Source organism: Dysidea avara, chromosome 3, assembly GCF_963678975.1.
Source record: "Dysidea avara chromosome 3, odDysAvar1.4, whole genome shotgun sequence".
NCBI lineage: Eukaryota > Metazoa > Porifera > Demospongiae > Dictyoceratida > Dysideidae > Dysidea > Dysidea avara.
Genome location: NC_089274.1, coordinates 38,611,425 through 38,626,840, shown reverse-complemented (window position 1 = coordinate 38,626,840; position 15,416 = coordinate 38,611,425). Strand labels below are relative to the sequence as shown.

Below are 15,416 nucleotides of genomic sequence, written 5' to 3'. Positions count from 1 at the left end.
CAGGTGCCCTCACTTTCACCTGTGAGGCATGGTACAGCATCCTGCGGGATACTAGTCCTACCCCAGGGGCACTAATTCTTAGGCCTTAAGTAGTACACAGGTTGTCCAGACAACTGGCCATTTATGTGGCAGCCAATGGTGTTACTGTTTGTATGTATACGTGGTATACCAACTACATCACTAAACCATTTGTTGGCACTAATAGTCTGCTTTGTAATAGATACATTACTATATGACAAGAAATTTTGATGAAAGAAAAATTGTCAAATCAGTTACATTTGTCAAGTTTTAATTTGTCAAATGTCATAGGCACCTCAAAAGCCAGTGTTTAGATTTCTTGATTTTCGTCAAATTTTAATTCGTCAAAGTTGATTTAATTGTGAATTCATCAAATTTTTCTTTCGTCAATGTTTCCTGTTGTACAGTAAGTAGTGTTGATCAGTTACAGTTATTAATGTAATCATAGATATTATATCTACGATGTAATTAATAACTTTATGGTGAAAACACCAATGGTCTGTTGGCAACACTTGCCAACAGCCAGAAAATACATTACATGTTATAATACACCACACGTACTTACTTAACTACCTAAATTCATCTTTGTTACAAGTGATACAGGATTACAGGTCTCAGGACTTAAGTGCTATAATCTATATACATACATTATAGCTAACTGGCTACTGTATATAGTGATCTGATCTTACATAACTAGTAAGTGCAGTGGTGAAATAAGCTCAAGATGGACCAAAACAACAAAAATATGGCCTCAATTATGAGATCTTAACAAAGTCAAAGAACTATACCTTAGGTAATTCTATAGAGGTGACCACTAAGTGAGGTATAGCTGTAAATAATGTATTATTTGATGCCAAGAGCAGAGTGGTCACGCAATCCATATATAACGGCCTAGTTGATCCATGAAAACTATTTGACTGTTCTATTAGAATAGTTCAAGATAGTAATTATAATTGTAATTGAAACAAGTTGATGTTGTGCTACTTCTAAAAACCAGGCGCCATGCAGCTAGCTAACTCATCTGGAATAACTATAGACAGTATATACTACTATGAATTAACCAACTATGTATTACTACTTTACAATAGGGTAGTTTGGGTTGTGCAATAAAGCCAATAATATAATTAGCTATTTTCGTATTTCATGAAATATTCATAATTCGTTCAATTACGTTGCTATGCACTGCTAGGGAATCCTGTCTGGTCCCCTCACATAAGAAGAGACATTGATAGGCTTGAACGAGTACAGAGGCAATCTGCCAGATTCATTATGGCTGACTTCTCGCGTTTCAGCAGCGTAACTAACATGCTCATTGACCTTAACATTCCCAGCTTAGAACACCGCAGACAAGTATCTAGTATCACCCTCCTCTACAAAATTGTTCACAATCTCATTGATATATCCCCAGTTGATTTAATCCCTGTCACTTCTAACACCAGAGGACATGATCAAAGATTTCATCATATCTATGCAAGGACCAATCAGTACAGTAATTCATTCTTCCCTAGATCAATTAGACTGTGGAATTCACTCCCACCTGACCTAATCCAACAACAATCATTACAATTTTTTAAGTACCAACTGAAATTATTATTACTTTCCCCTACCAATCAGTAATCCCATAATCAATCATATTGTAAAACATTTTGTATGCATGTTTCATATGTGCGTTAATCCTCAAACTGAGGCTGCACATTTTTGGAAAATAAATAAATAAATAAGGAAGCGTTTGTTAAATAAACCGCTTTTACCAACATATTACGCACAAAACTATCTTCTAAACTGTTTTATAGTGTGACTAACGTGTTTTTTTTTCCACAAATTCTCTCGACAAAGCCTCAAAGCTGCTCTTCATTTTCGTTCGCGTACGTAAGGGATACGCCCCCTTTCAACTCGAAGCGATAGGCTATTCCTGGCAGTGTACGAGGCCTGCACCATTGTTTTTCAGTTGCTAAATGCCTGAAAACCTCAAGGGGAAGGTAGTCTGAGGAAAGTCACCACACCCGAAAAGAAACCACCTCAGAGCAAAGTTCACCTGTGCAGAAGTTTAATACAGACTTCATTTCACTTTTACTTCTTACGCAAAAGCTGCTTTTAGTTTTACCGTTATTAAACGATTTTGCTCACGTGGGTGTGTACGGACAAACATAGGTACCGTGTTTTTCAGGTTTCTTGCGAAAATCAAAGCATAAACGTGATCAAACACGTGATCTGTAATTCAAACATCTCGAACTTGCAAGGCATTTAAAGTGAATATTCGCCGATCATTGTACACGTTCAAGTATTGCTAGTATGTTGCAAGTTATGTAAGCCTTGCTGTAAGCCTTGCTAGTTCGAAGCACGGATCACGTGTTTGATCACGTTAATGCTTTGATTTTCGCCAGAAACCTGAAAAACACGGTAGATACTGCGGTTCTAAGAGACCTTGCGCGACAACAAAACAAGTGAAAATCACGTGCACAAGATTTCGTCCAATCAAATCAATTCATTTTTGAAGTTCAAACTATAATTATCGCACGTGACGTTTTGTTGTCGTGCAGGGTCTCTTAGAACCACAGTAGGTAGATAGATAGGCACACACACACACACTTTTACGAAAACAATTTCAGTAAACCAGGCGCACGCCCACAGCCGGCCTTCGGCCGGCTGTCGGCGTGCGCCTGGTTTAATAATTATTTATCGTAAGAAGGCATCAATTAGAAACATAATGCCAACAGCTATTCGTTGTTTCTCGGTGTTGCGTTGCTTAGTGTTGTGAGTTGCGAGGTTCTCCTTCAAATCATTCCAATCTCCTGACGATTTCCAACTGGATTGTGACTAGGCAGGTACATACGGTAATGTATTGGTGTATTTGTACGCATGCAGAGCCAGGTACAGGGAATATTATGCTGTCCATATCTCTAGCCGTATTTTGATGCAATGCATACTTATTATGGTCTCATACCCAGACCGCCTTTTTCCTTTTCAGCGAGTTTTCTTCTTTGGTGGGTTTCCATTTTCCCATTGTCTTGCATATTGTGTACTCCATGTACATTTATAGAGGAATTGGAATTGTGTTGATTTGTGTACAAGCTCAATATCCTGGTGGCCTGAGTCATGCTTGACTTTGGCCCAATACCCCACATGGGCATACCCTTCGTGTGACCCTTCCTGACTAGTGCTGAACTGAAAATAAATCTAAAACATGTTAATATGTTATATTGTGTATGATGGGTCAGTAACAGGCCTGAAATCTTAGAAGCTGTTTTTACTGAAATCTTGGAATCTTTACCGATTTCTTTGTATGTGCCTGTAAAATTCTGGAAACTTCCAAACCTGATATCTTGAATTCTTTGAGAGGTCTTGAAATCTTAGAGGTGATTTCTGTTGTGGACCCTTCGATTGTGTAGTGGACTAATACTGCACTTACAATTGCCTCATATCGTGTGCTGGCTTGATTCGGCACGATTTGTCTCAATTTTCACTACAGTATAAACACCCACCGAACCAAACCAAACCGGGCCAGCATGCATAAAACTGCCGTACCAGCACGACTTGGTTCGGTTTTCTATATTCAATGCGTCCACTAGATATTGTATCAAAATAAAGTTTAAATGGATAAAAGAAACACTGTATCGAATGGAACAGTTTAACACTTCATAACAGAACGAGCATACATTACTTGCTTACTTACCGCATCAACCACATTGTAATATGGGATATTAACGGCTGGTATAAGCCATAAAACATCCCTAGAGCACAATCGTGCTAATTTGCCACTGTCTTTCTTCTTAACCACCTGTTAACAGAGTCCTACTTTACGCCATTTTCCAGGCTAGCGATAGCACCTATAGTGCCCATAAATGGGATGTCGTGGTTTGCAAAACACGCCAAGTGTAAATGGTATAAAAGTCATGCATCACTGTAAGTCATGCAGTTTCTACTTCTATCATACACATTACTGTATATTAGGGATCATGAAGGTTTGGCTTTTCTGGCCAAAACTATCATCCTAAAACCAGCCTCACAATACCTTCATGGTGCCTTGGCAATAATACTTTGTGGTGCCTTCAAGCCCAAAAGTGCCTTTAGTACAACTTGAAATGCTTCCAATAGGTTGCTACGTACAATTAAAAAAATTTTTTTTTTGCAAATTTTTTTTTACTGATTTCCTGACTGACTCATTGACTGATGCCTTCATACAAGCGTAACGCAATAACAGCTATGTCTATAGACTTGATTTTTTTTCACTGTTCAATGTCACTGTAGCCCTACAGGTGCCCTTTGGCATACCCCTGTACATTAAATGCATGCTTCATAGACTTACCCTGTGTCCTCCTTTATGTCCCATTTATCTTTGTTGACAGTGCAAGGTGTAGATTCATGGTAGCGTCACGTGATGGCTTTCCTATGTTTATAATGAGAATCCTCCAAGTTTTCCATTGTGACTAGATTGATTGCAGAGGTCCTTCTCTGTCTCTCGTAGTGTTTTTCATTTATAACAGTGTGTAGGTTGAACATAGCTGAAAGTGAAGTGTGATGGTCACTTTACTAATTCAGTAATAGATAGTTGGGGCACACATCTAGATAAGCCTGGTCATTATTCTAAATGCAGTATGCATGGGTTCACCAATCATAATAAAAACAAGTACAAGGAAAATTGGGAGTTTTAAGTTTAATTAGGATCAAAGAAATAAAAAGGTAGTGAAACAAGGCCAGAGGTTGAAGATAGATATACTAGTGGACATTTAATTCCTTGTATATTGTGTGTCATCAAAACACAAAACTCTTGGATGCTGACTTCTGATCTGATGATTTATGGATCACTGTATTGTGGTTCCTGCTATGACTGATTATGGGTAACACAACTGGTTGATATACCTTAGGTGCGTAACTTGATGTGTCATTATACAACTTGTGATTAATTGATTGTTTTAAAATGTTTTGTAACAAGCAGAACAGCGATCCTTGTCTCTGGAAGTGTGAGTTTGCACAAGGAAAGTCTATTACTAACAAGCAAAGAAATCTGTATAATATAGTACAATATAGTAGAGAATATCATGAACGTTATTTGTGGTATTAGGCTAAAGTCCTTGTAATAAAGGTTGCATACTCAGAAGATTTATAAACACAAAGCCTGAGGACTACAAAAGGGATACGCAATCAACTATTTTGTGGTATGGTGTCCATTTTTTAAGCATGGAAAGTGCCATGAGGCTATGGCTAGTGTAGTGTACTGTGTTTGTCTTGGGGTTAGCTAACTTCCTACTAGGTTAGTTTCACATCAATGAACATGTTTATTGTTAGGTTTGCATTGTGAATTCCTGTGGTGACCAGTATATGATTACTTCTATACATTTAGTGGTCGGACTATATATACTGTGTACAGTTATAAACCAAAACTGGTTTGCCACAACTGGTTTGTAATCACTATGCTGCTAAGTGCAAATACGTTTTTTGTTGGAACATAGATTGTCGGTAGCCCATGGATGTGTAATGGTTAGAATCATGTGTAGCTTTTCTGACTCACATTACCCAGATACAACTTTGGTAGGGAAAACGTATCTTCCAAGAATGTTTAGTAATGGAACTTATAACAGCATGCAACCTTTGCGAAATCATGTGATATTGTTTTTATCATGGTACCAACGAATGGCCCCAAATGCTAAATTAATGTCTCTCTATAATAATGCACTATTCACGGTCCCACTTATAATTGGCACCACTTTTCCATACAAGTGCCACTTTAGTTGTATCACTGTAGCATATGAATTTAATATTGTACTTATACTTGCACCACCTGTAAGTGGGCAGTGTGGCATTAGCAAAGCCATTCAACTTTGATGATTTTACTGGGCTGTGAAATAATGCATGTTGCATAAGTAAACAGAAGTGTGTGGAACTCAGATTGCTAGGATGAGTTTATGGTGGAATAACCAACAAGAAAACATGGCTAACATAACTATTATGAAGCGAGAGATAGTTCATAAACCAATTATACTTTTTAGATTCACTCTTTGAGAAAAGGTCATGGTGTGAGAGTCAGGGATTTTCTGTGTCACCTTTAGTCCATTAGCATCCATTAGCATCCATTAGCTACTACAGTATTCCTTCCAGGGTGCCCATTAAAGGACACTTGCAATCTGAGCTCTACTTATTTCCGATTTCCGTTTACTTTTGTGACTAACATTATGTCACTGTCGGTGAAATTAGCTACTGTGGCAAAATGCTACCTGTGATATGGTATCAGAAAAGTATATTAGTATAGCCACTGTTATACCTACTGCTGCACATTATATAACTATAAGTGAATACTCTTAGAGTACTCTTAGAGTATCTAAATCTGTGCACATTTGCAAGCTGATAAATGTAAACTTAGTGTGCAGGACAGGAGACACCTAGCTATTTTACACTGTAGTTGCTATGTTAGTACTCATGTCTTCTTCACATAATGGCCTTTCAAACTGTATACTATCATTATCGATGGCCTTGAAAACAACAGTGCTCAATACACATTATGCATGTTATCACAAACAATAAACATTTTGATTTGCATTAAATGGAAATGGCATAGACCTTCAACACCAGCACGAAAATGTGTGTGACTGTTGTGTCCTTGTGGCTTTGTTCATTAGCAATCATATTCTCACCAGTCAGTGTATGTTTGTAGACGTTAACCCTCGGGGTGGTCTTGTGCAGATCTGTGCGAGTTTGTCTGTTACCACTAACAACTGCATACCTCGTTTATAGATTAAAAGAACAAAGTGCCATTATGCTTCTCTTGGTAAGTTTAACAAAATGAAATGTGTGGATTGTTCCACAAATGCTTTATTCATAAGTTAGGGCAATATTTGCTGTTCGTCTTGGCCTTCCTCGCTTCTTGATGAACTTTTGATGTACAAAAGGGATAGCAATAAATTATTTTAGTGTATTACATGTAGCGATACTCCACTGATTCAGACAAGGGATGGACAAACTCGATAAAACCAGCTACAGGATTTTGTTGAAATCTTTAAGATTTCATGTGAAGTTTCAAGATTTCCAAAAGATTTTAATTATTGTTATCTTGTCGAGATTTTAGCAACAATTCAGCAGATCCCTTGAATTTAGACCAGTCTGCCTTTTTGCCAAACCAATTTTAGGAAACCACCCATAGCCAGCCTTTATGGGTGCACGTGTTTAAAAAGTAAACAAACAAGTGTAAGAAAATTTTACAATTTGTTCATAGAAATAAAAAGCAATGAAACAAGGGAGGTCATCTACAACTGCAGCTACACTAGAGGACATTTAATCCCTAATTGAGTCATGGCTATATATATGTGTGATGGGATCTGCGAAAACCCGACATAATCATGCAAGTCTAAATTTACAGTATAAAGTGTTGAATACAATGGGTGAAATACTTGCAAAAAATTCCATTTTTAGTGCTTTGTTCTTAGTAAAGAAAGGCCCTAACAACAAAACCCTGGATATCATTTTATTTGACTACTCAAGAAAAGTTCAAAAATCTTTGTTTCATTGCAGTAAACCTAAGTTATGGCATTTTTTTACGCCACGTTGAAACGATAGTACGCGATTGATCTTTCTTTATTTTGTGTTTGTATATAGTGAAGAAAGGGAAGACATACCTAGTAATTGATTCCCCTAAACACGATGGTTCAAATTTCAATTCTGTATGTCATTCTGCTCATAAGTTATGTAATAGTTGTATCATGTGCCCGAGTGATTTGCCTGATATGTACACCCAAGCTCGAGGGCCGTTAGGCCCTCGAGCTTGGGTGTACATATCAGGCAAATCACGAGGGCACGTGATACAACTGATATGTACCATGTAGGCTAATAGCCTACTGTGGTGGGCGACTAATCACCCAAGCCAATACGAGGCAACCCGCTAGATTTATTATATAGAGAGTCTTGTAAAATTCGATTATGGGTCAGCAGCAAGTAACGTTGCAGTTACGTTTGTTACCATAAACGGGAAAATCCTATGAATATCACGGAAACACTCAATTTTGTGATTTAACAAGTGTTTCAAAGTTGCTACATCGTTTAACCACTGTTTACAATGTTTTCTAAACATCCAGAGGGGTAAGCTTTGCTGTAGAGTGGTTACCTCGTGATATACGAAAAGTGGGCGTGGTACGTAATCAAACACGCGGACACGCGATTGTAAATTAACCATGACACTAGTTCTCACCTTAAACTTCCGTTTGTCAACTCATAGGGTGGTAAGGGTGTCGAATCGCCTTCGTATGAGTGCTGTAGAATGCAAAATCGGGTTCATGGTTTTCATCACGTGAGTAATAATAAACTCCCACAATCAAATACTGCCAGGATTCTTATAAAAACAAACAACGTTACCTCATCAGATATATCAAGGCCATGGTACATTTAAATGTATCATGGCCAGCCATGGTTTATTTTAAATGTACCATAGCCAGCCATGGTTTAACTTAAATGTACCATGGCCAGCCAGGGTTTATAAGATATGTACCCTGGAATTTGGCTTTGAAGTTAGGTGGTTTCATGGTACATAACAGTTATAGTACATTAGATGGTATAACAGTTATAGTACATTACATGGTATAACAGTTATAGTACATTACATGGTGTGTCAACCAAAATACCATTTGCATACAAATATGACATGCCCCCTTTCAACTTCAGAAGATACGTCATTCGCCATTCCTGGTAGCTTATAAGGCATATTACATAGTTTTTCAGTCGTTATACGCCTGTTAGAACACATATGCTGACCTTGTTTCAGCATACCCCCTTCAAGTAAACACAATGAAAACAGAAAGTTAAGCTTCAATACAGTACATAAACAACTTTTATTCATTGAATGAAGGTTTATTTTCTATAACTCAAAACATGTTTGGTGATGTGGAACATACCGCTCTAATTGAAAACAACTTGATGTGCTACTTCTATAAAGCTAAATGCCCATTGATTTAACATTTAAAAAACATGTAATTTTGTCAGCAGCATTTAAAATGTATTTTGTAATTCATTAATTCTTATATTACTACTGTTACTACTCATTAATTCTACAAGGCCCAAGCTGGTCACTACAATTGTTATCTTGAACAAATCACTTTAAACCACAAACAATGCTCATAAGTGTTTTATAGTTTGTGGTGTTTTCTTAGGATAATTCTCTTGACAAAGTTTTGAATCTGCTCTTAATTTTTATACGTGTATAGGAGGGACACGTCCCCTATCAATACAAATGGTTATGCAATTTCTGGTAGTCTGCAAGGTCCAATCTGGTCACTACAACACCCACAGGAAAGCAGTTCACACTATAGAGCACTCACTTTGGCTGCTTTTTGCCATAAAACATTTTGCTTGCATGAGTGGAAGCATACAGATACACATGATTTTCCAGCCATTTTATTTTAGGGCCTAAGGTATGCAATCAGACTAATTACTGATGATGTAAGCGCTGGAGTACATCCTTATGTGAAAATACTCCAAGCCTCAATACATTTTTGACCTGCAAGTCTGCAGACTGGGCCTTGCAGACTTGGGCCTTGCAGACATTTCTGTGGTTGTGTAACCATACCGTATATTCCAATAAACAGTGTACTGTTAAATAGACCAAAGCCTGCCCTGCACACTGGTGATGGTCTGGGATTAATCTGTCAAGGCAATCTTGTGTAGTGAAGCAATAAAGTTAATTGGCTAAAAATGCTAGCAATATTGTTAAAAACCATGATTAGTAAGTTCGCTACTACCTAAAGTGTTAATTTACATTACTTTATTATTATTATTATTATTAACACTTTACAGTGACCAGCACTGAAGGTCTGACAGCAACATGTGCTGCAGCCTTAGGATTACCTAACCTAATTTCAGGCCTAATGACTTAACTTACTGACTGACTGAAAAGGTGTAACAGAAAAGGGGCCAAAGTAAGGAAAAAAATCCCTCCAACCCCAGGATTCAAACTGCAGGTCACCCAATGTCTAGTCGGCCAATGTCTAGTCGGGGCCACACTCAGTCTACAAAGAAGAGTCCTTACCAGTTTATTGTATTGTTAACCCTATCTCTTTGTACCAATCATGTATATCAATAGCGCATTTTGACCACAAAACCATGTCAGCATTTATCACTTCACTACTCAGGATTGCCTTGACAGATTAATCCCAGACCACCACCAGCGTGTAGAGTAGGCTTTGGTCTATTTACTAGTACACTGTTTATTAGGATATATAGTATCAAGAGTTAATAATATGGGATGGCCTCCCCTATTATTAACTCTTTACAGTATAGTTACACAACCACAGATTTTAAAAAAAAAGGGCTAACATAACAGCCATGAGGATTGTGTAGAGAATTTGCGTATGAGAACACGACAAAATGTAAAACAGTTCTGTGTGTAATTTGTAGTTTGCTCAAGTTAGCAATGTGTAGCAACATAACTGATGAATTACAAAATAATTGTTGAATTATGAAATACGTTTAATCTTAATGTACTACATTAGTGCTGCCACAATGTATCAATAGTACAGTAGGACCTTGATTATCTGAATCTCGATTATCCGAACCCATGATTATCTGAACAGTATAAGTGACTGCTCTATTATAGTATTTCGTCATTAGGTGATCCCTACTTCATTTTTTGAATTAACATTTTTTTTAAATACTAATTTGTTTAGTTTTTTGTTGTAGCATAGCTAGTTACAGTGTAACTTGTGAGCTAGCTATTAAGTTCCTGTATTAAAGTACGTACTGTGCCAAAATTGGAAACACATAGGCCCGTAGTAGCGTGCATAGCTTACCTTTGATCGTCACAGCAGTGGTGCTCAGATCTATGACCTGTCTCAGTACGATGGTCCGCATTCTATTCACCCAGGCCGGAAGTTGTTCGAACGAACAGGCTCTTTCAGTTGTCTGGAGCTTAGTCTCGACTAACAGGATGAAGTAATACAATGTCCACTCGAGTACTATCCAATCACTCGCTGATTCGCCATCCGGCACTGAGTGGCTGAGTCAGTGTGTTCAGAGGAACAAGCCGTCGAGTATCAGTCCATCTATTAAGTAACAAATCTCTTCGTCGATTGCAGTCCAGGCGTTGGCAAAAGTCAAGGTGACAACTCGGCAGCCTTAATATTTCACGTTCAACACTTGAAATTATAAACGCCCCGCTCTTTCAGCAGCATAAGTGCTTTCTGAAATAATTTTAAGGAGTCTACAGATAACGCCTCCATATGGTTTCAATGCTAGAAGACAACCAACCTGATTGAAGATAAAAGGAAAGACAAGATGCACAGGGTGTACACTTGTCGGAACCCCAAAAGGCACATCCCACCGGTGAGTTGGTTGTTGTGGCATAAAATGGTGACCGTGCGCTGCTGGTTTGTGACTGTGGTCAGTGAGTGAGCGAGTGACGAGATTTCAAGTTTTGGAGATTTTTAAAAATTCTATATCCAGTCAGTGGTAAGTGTTTTCTTGTTTTTAATGCTGTGTTTCATGTTAGATGGACTAATATTATTTTCTGTAAAGGTGAATTTTGTGGCATAAGATGTCTCTAGGATGATTTTTAAAGGTGGCATTTAGGCGGCGTACGTCATTTTCAGGGGAATCCCTACTTAAACAGTACAACCGTACTGTTTGATATTGTACTAACCTCATGAGCATTCAAAAAGTGGTCAGTCTGTGAAATCTCCACTTTCAGTACTTTTCTAGTAGCATCAGATTTGAATGACTTTAAAAATATATATCCAAAAGAGCTTTCCCATTGTATCTGTACAATTTTAGAGCATTGGATGATCTTTAATGATCTCTTTTTGACTATAACACAACGATGTTGGCACCGTGTTGTCTTTAATTAAGAACACGTGATCTGCACACGTGATTTTCAAAATTATTTCGTTTGAAGAAAATGCAGTCAGTTGGGCCCATGCAACATAAGATCAAATAGGTATGGTCTTATGTGTTGATGGGTTAGTGGTGGACACATGCCAACCCCAAAGTAAACTGTGAGGTTTTAAGGTTTGTATACAGAGCCAGCCACATGTCTCAACTATTGTGGCTTATTTTTAACTTGCAATGGCAATTATGTGTATGCTGTCTTGCAAATGTTATATTTAGTTCTATATGTTCATACTGTGACTGATATAGGATATAGAATTTTTCTGTATATATCATGGCTGAAAAGCTTTCCACATGGAATGAAGGGCAAACAGCAACAATGGAAGTAAAAAGCACTGGAAATTCAAAATCCTGTAAAGCCAGTTATTAAGTTTAATTATTCTATTCAAATCTTATTAGCTCACGTAAGTGTGTCATACCGCCTCTGCATAAGAGTGTTTTATTCTGGGTGATTCCAGGGTAGAACCTTTACTATTTTGTGTAGCAATTAACTGTTTGTCAGATTTGTATGAGTGTTGTAGTAGTTGTATACAAATTATAAGTCTTCCATTACTATACACAGGTGACAATATGATCATACCATTTGTATTACTATTGCTGACTGTCAGCACTTTTGGAATGGACGATCCTGAAACAATTCAGGCAGCCAACATTAGCTATATCCGTCATGTCATTGATCTCTGGCCCCAAATCTTTGATGCAGAAATTTTTGGAATGATTTGGGAAGATCCACCTGATGCTAACTTATCCAGTAGATGTAGAAAAGGACTCTACAGAGTGGCCAATGCTACTGATACTGCTCCTTTAAACTATCTTCGATTTTTTGATTCTTGGGGCAAACCTGAACCAGGTATTATGTATGGAAATGATGAGTACTGGGGCTACTATCAAGAGTGTATTGATTTGAAAGAAACTGTGATTGGAGAAACAGACTTTTGCACATTTTCTTTCATTTCCAAGTTTTACCCGACTAAGTCTACCTCGACTGGGGTGCCATATACATTTCCTTTTAAAGTTTCATTGTGCTTGCCCCATTCATGTACCACCGCTGAATATGCCAGTGTTATTGACCTTGCACTGATAGAGGCCACTACCCGAATTAACAGAGGAGATTTTTTTCCCATAGGTATAGAATGCTATGTTGACCCAGACCTGACCACTCAATGTCCATGGCGTGATGAAACATACAATGGTGGTGCTATTGTATTTCTTGTCCTATGTGGAATATTGATTAGTTTAGTACTAGCTGGAAGTTCTATTGATGGTTACAAGTGGCTCTGTGAAGAATGGTTACCTACACAAATACCAGATGATAAGATCAAACTTGACATTGAAAAGCCTATAAACACAGGAAATGGACATTGTGGCACTAAAGAAGACATTGCAAGCTATGGTACTATCAATGATGACACGATTTCACAACCGCTGCTTGAAAAACATATTGTAGGTAAAAATAAATTGATTGAAATTATTAAAGCATTTTTGTTGTGTTTCTCATGGTACAAGACTGCCCCTGTCATATTTTCTACTAAGAGAACAAAGGATGCAATTACATGTATCAGTGGAATTGGAGCACTAAGCATGGCATGGGTTATTCTTTCTCGTAGTTATTTGGTGCCATTCTCACTTCATTTAATTTCAGATAAATGGCATTTCATTGATCCTGTTAGTACACGCTTCCTAAGACAACTATTCACTAATAGCCATAGTGCATATGACAGTTTGTTCTTACTTAGTGGCCTTTTGGTTAGTTATTCAACATTAAGAAGGATGAGTAGACAAGATGGAAAGCTATCTGTGGTTAAGTTTTATGTCCACAAATTTGTTCATGTTGTTCCAATATATTACTTCATGCTTTTCTTTTTCTATAAAATATTCCTTCATGTTGCACATGGAACTAACTGGAACTTTAGAGAGATACATCAATGTGACGATTACTGGTGGACCAACGCTCTGTTCATTAACAACTTTTATCCAACTGAAGTTCATGACACATGCTATACAGCAACCTGGTTCATAGCTATTGAGATGCAGTTGTTTATATTTTCTCCTATATTTTTGTACTTGTTGTATTACTATTGGCCTATTGGGTTGGCAGCGATTGCAGGTACTATGAGTGCTAGCTGGGCAACTATTGGAGCCATTGCTGGACCTACTGAATACAATGTCAATCAGTTGCGACATGACATGGAGACTGGTGTGATTGAAACAGGCAATGTATACTATGACATCTACTATAAACCATACTATCGAGCTAATGCTTATTTGATTGGAATTACGCTTGGATTTGTTTGCTTTAAGAAGTGGAAAATACCAAAGCTTCCATTGGTACGAGTGCCAGTCTACATTGGGATGGTGTGCTTTATAATAAGCACTATGTTGGCAGTTGTGTTCGGTCTTTACGGTACTTGGCACAGTCACAAGTTTTCAGATTTTGAGAATGTTTTCTACTTTACTTTTAGTGGTACTGGATGGAGTATTGCAGTTGCTCTCTTGATCTATATCTGTCACACTGGCTTTGGCTTTGTAGTCAACACCATTCTATCATGGTCATTTTGGGTTCCACTGTATCGCCTCACTATCAGTGTTTATCTCATTCAAGTTATGACTATATTGTTCTTTAATGGCACATTGCAAGCACGATTCTTCTACACTGACTTTTCTCTCATTGTATACTTTTCTTGTCACATGGTGTTCAGCTACTCTGTAGCAGCTCTCACTTCTACATTTGTACAATATCCAGTATTAAATATTGAGAAATTGATATTGAAGTTGTGTGGCTCAGAAGAGGTAACACCAATTGTGTTATGCAATGAAGACGAAGAAGAAGAAGAAAACAAGTGATCATTGAATTGGTTAGTTTTTTTTTTAGAATTAATAGTGACAGTCATTTTACAGTATGTTGTAGTCAATAGGGAATTGAGAATTTTAGTTGTAGTATTTACTATTCATCACTGCATTTATATTATTAGTTTAAAATTCTTCTTGTAAAAATGTTTCCAATTACGTGTTTACCAGCTTCCAGTTGGCAGTGGGTAAAGCTTCTATATACTATCTGTTACACCACTACAGTATATTGATGAATGTAGTATATCTATTATTTTCTATCTGCTGGGGTTTAACAGCTACATCATATTTATATTGTGCATATTATATTATTTGTCTGTACTGTATATGGACTACATGCTCAGGTTATATATACACCACCTTATACTTCCACCAGTTTGTTGAGCATACCCAAGGAATCCTTCCAATTCTGCAAGTGGAATGTTCAGTGGCAATAGCTTTGTTATAGGCTGTATACAGCTAGAAATGATTTTGTTTACCATGGAATTTGTTATGCTGGACACCTGTACACACCTGGGGTGTGCCGCACGTCATGGGAATTAGATCATCCAAATAGTCCAATAGAATTATGTGTGTATACAATGTGTTGGATATCATGTCAAATAGAAGTCTGATTGCTAGGAATCATGTTATGAGTGAGTTTTGTATAAGTCTTTTGAATTCAAATCAGTGAGACATGTCTATACGCTGTA

General features: G+C 37.5%; 1 protein-coding gene across 2 annotated transcripts; it reads left to right on the top strand.

The window, feature by feature from the left end:
- Nucleotides 1–2,700: 2,700 nt before the first annotated feature.
- Nucleotides 2,701–14,977, top strand: LOC136250908 (nose resistant to fluoxetine protein 6-like). Of its 2 annotated transcripts, none has more exons than XM_066043250.1 (2): nt 2,701–2,835; nt 12,436–14,977. In XM_066043250.1, exon 2 carries the CDS (start codon nt 12,448–12,450, stop codon nt 14,719–14,721), a length of 2,274 nt encoding a protein of 757 aa, XP_065899322.1. In that variant the 5' UTR covers nt 2,701–2,835; nt 12,436–12,447; the 3' UTR covers nt 14,722–14,977. The 2 variants fall into 2 exon arrangements, with proteins under 2 accessions (XP_065899322.1, XP_065899321.1); XM_066043249.1 differs by having other exon boundaries at nt 2,701–2,843; nt 12,440–14,977.
- The last annotated feature ends 439 nt before the right edge of the window (nt 14,978–15,416 follow it).

What these genes read in the sequence shown, in the direction of transcription:
- LOC136250908 (XM_066043250.1), top strand. Translation starts at nt 12,448, where the DNA reads ATGATCATACCATTTGTATTACTATTGCTGACTGTCAGCACTTTTGGA.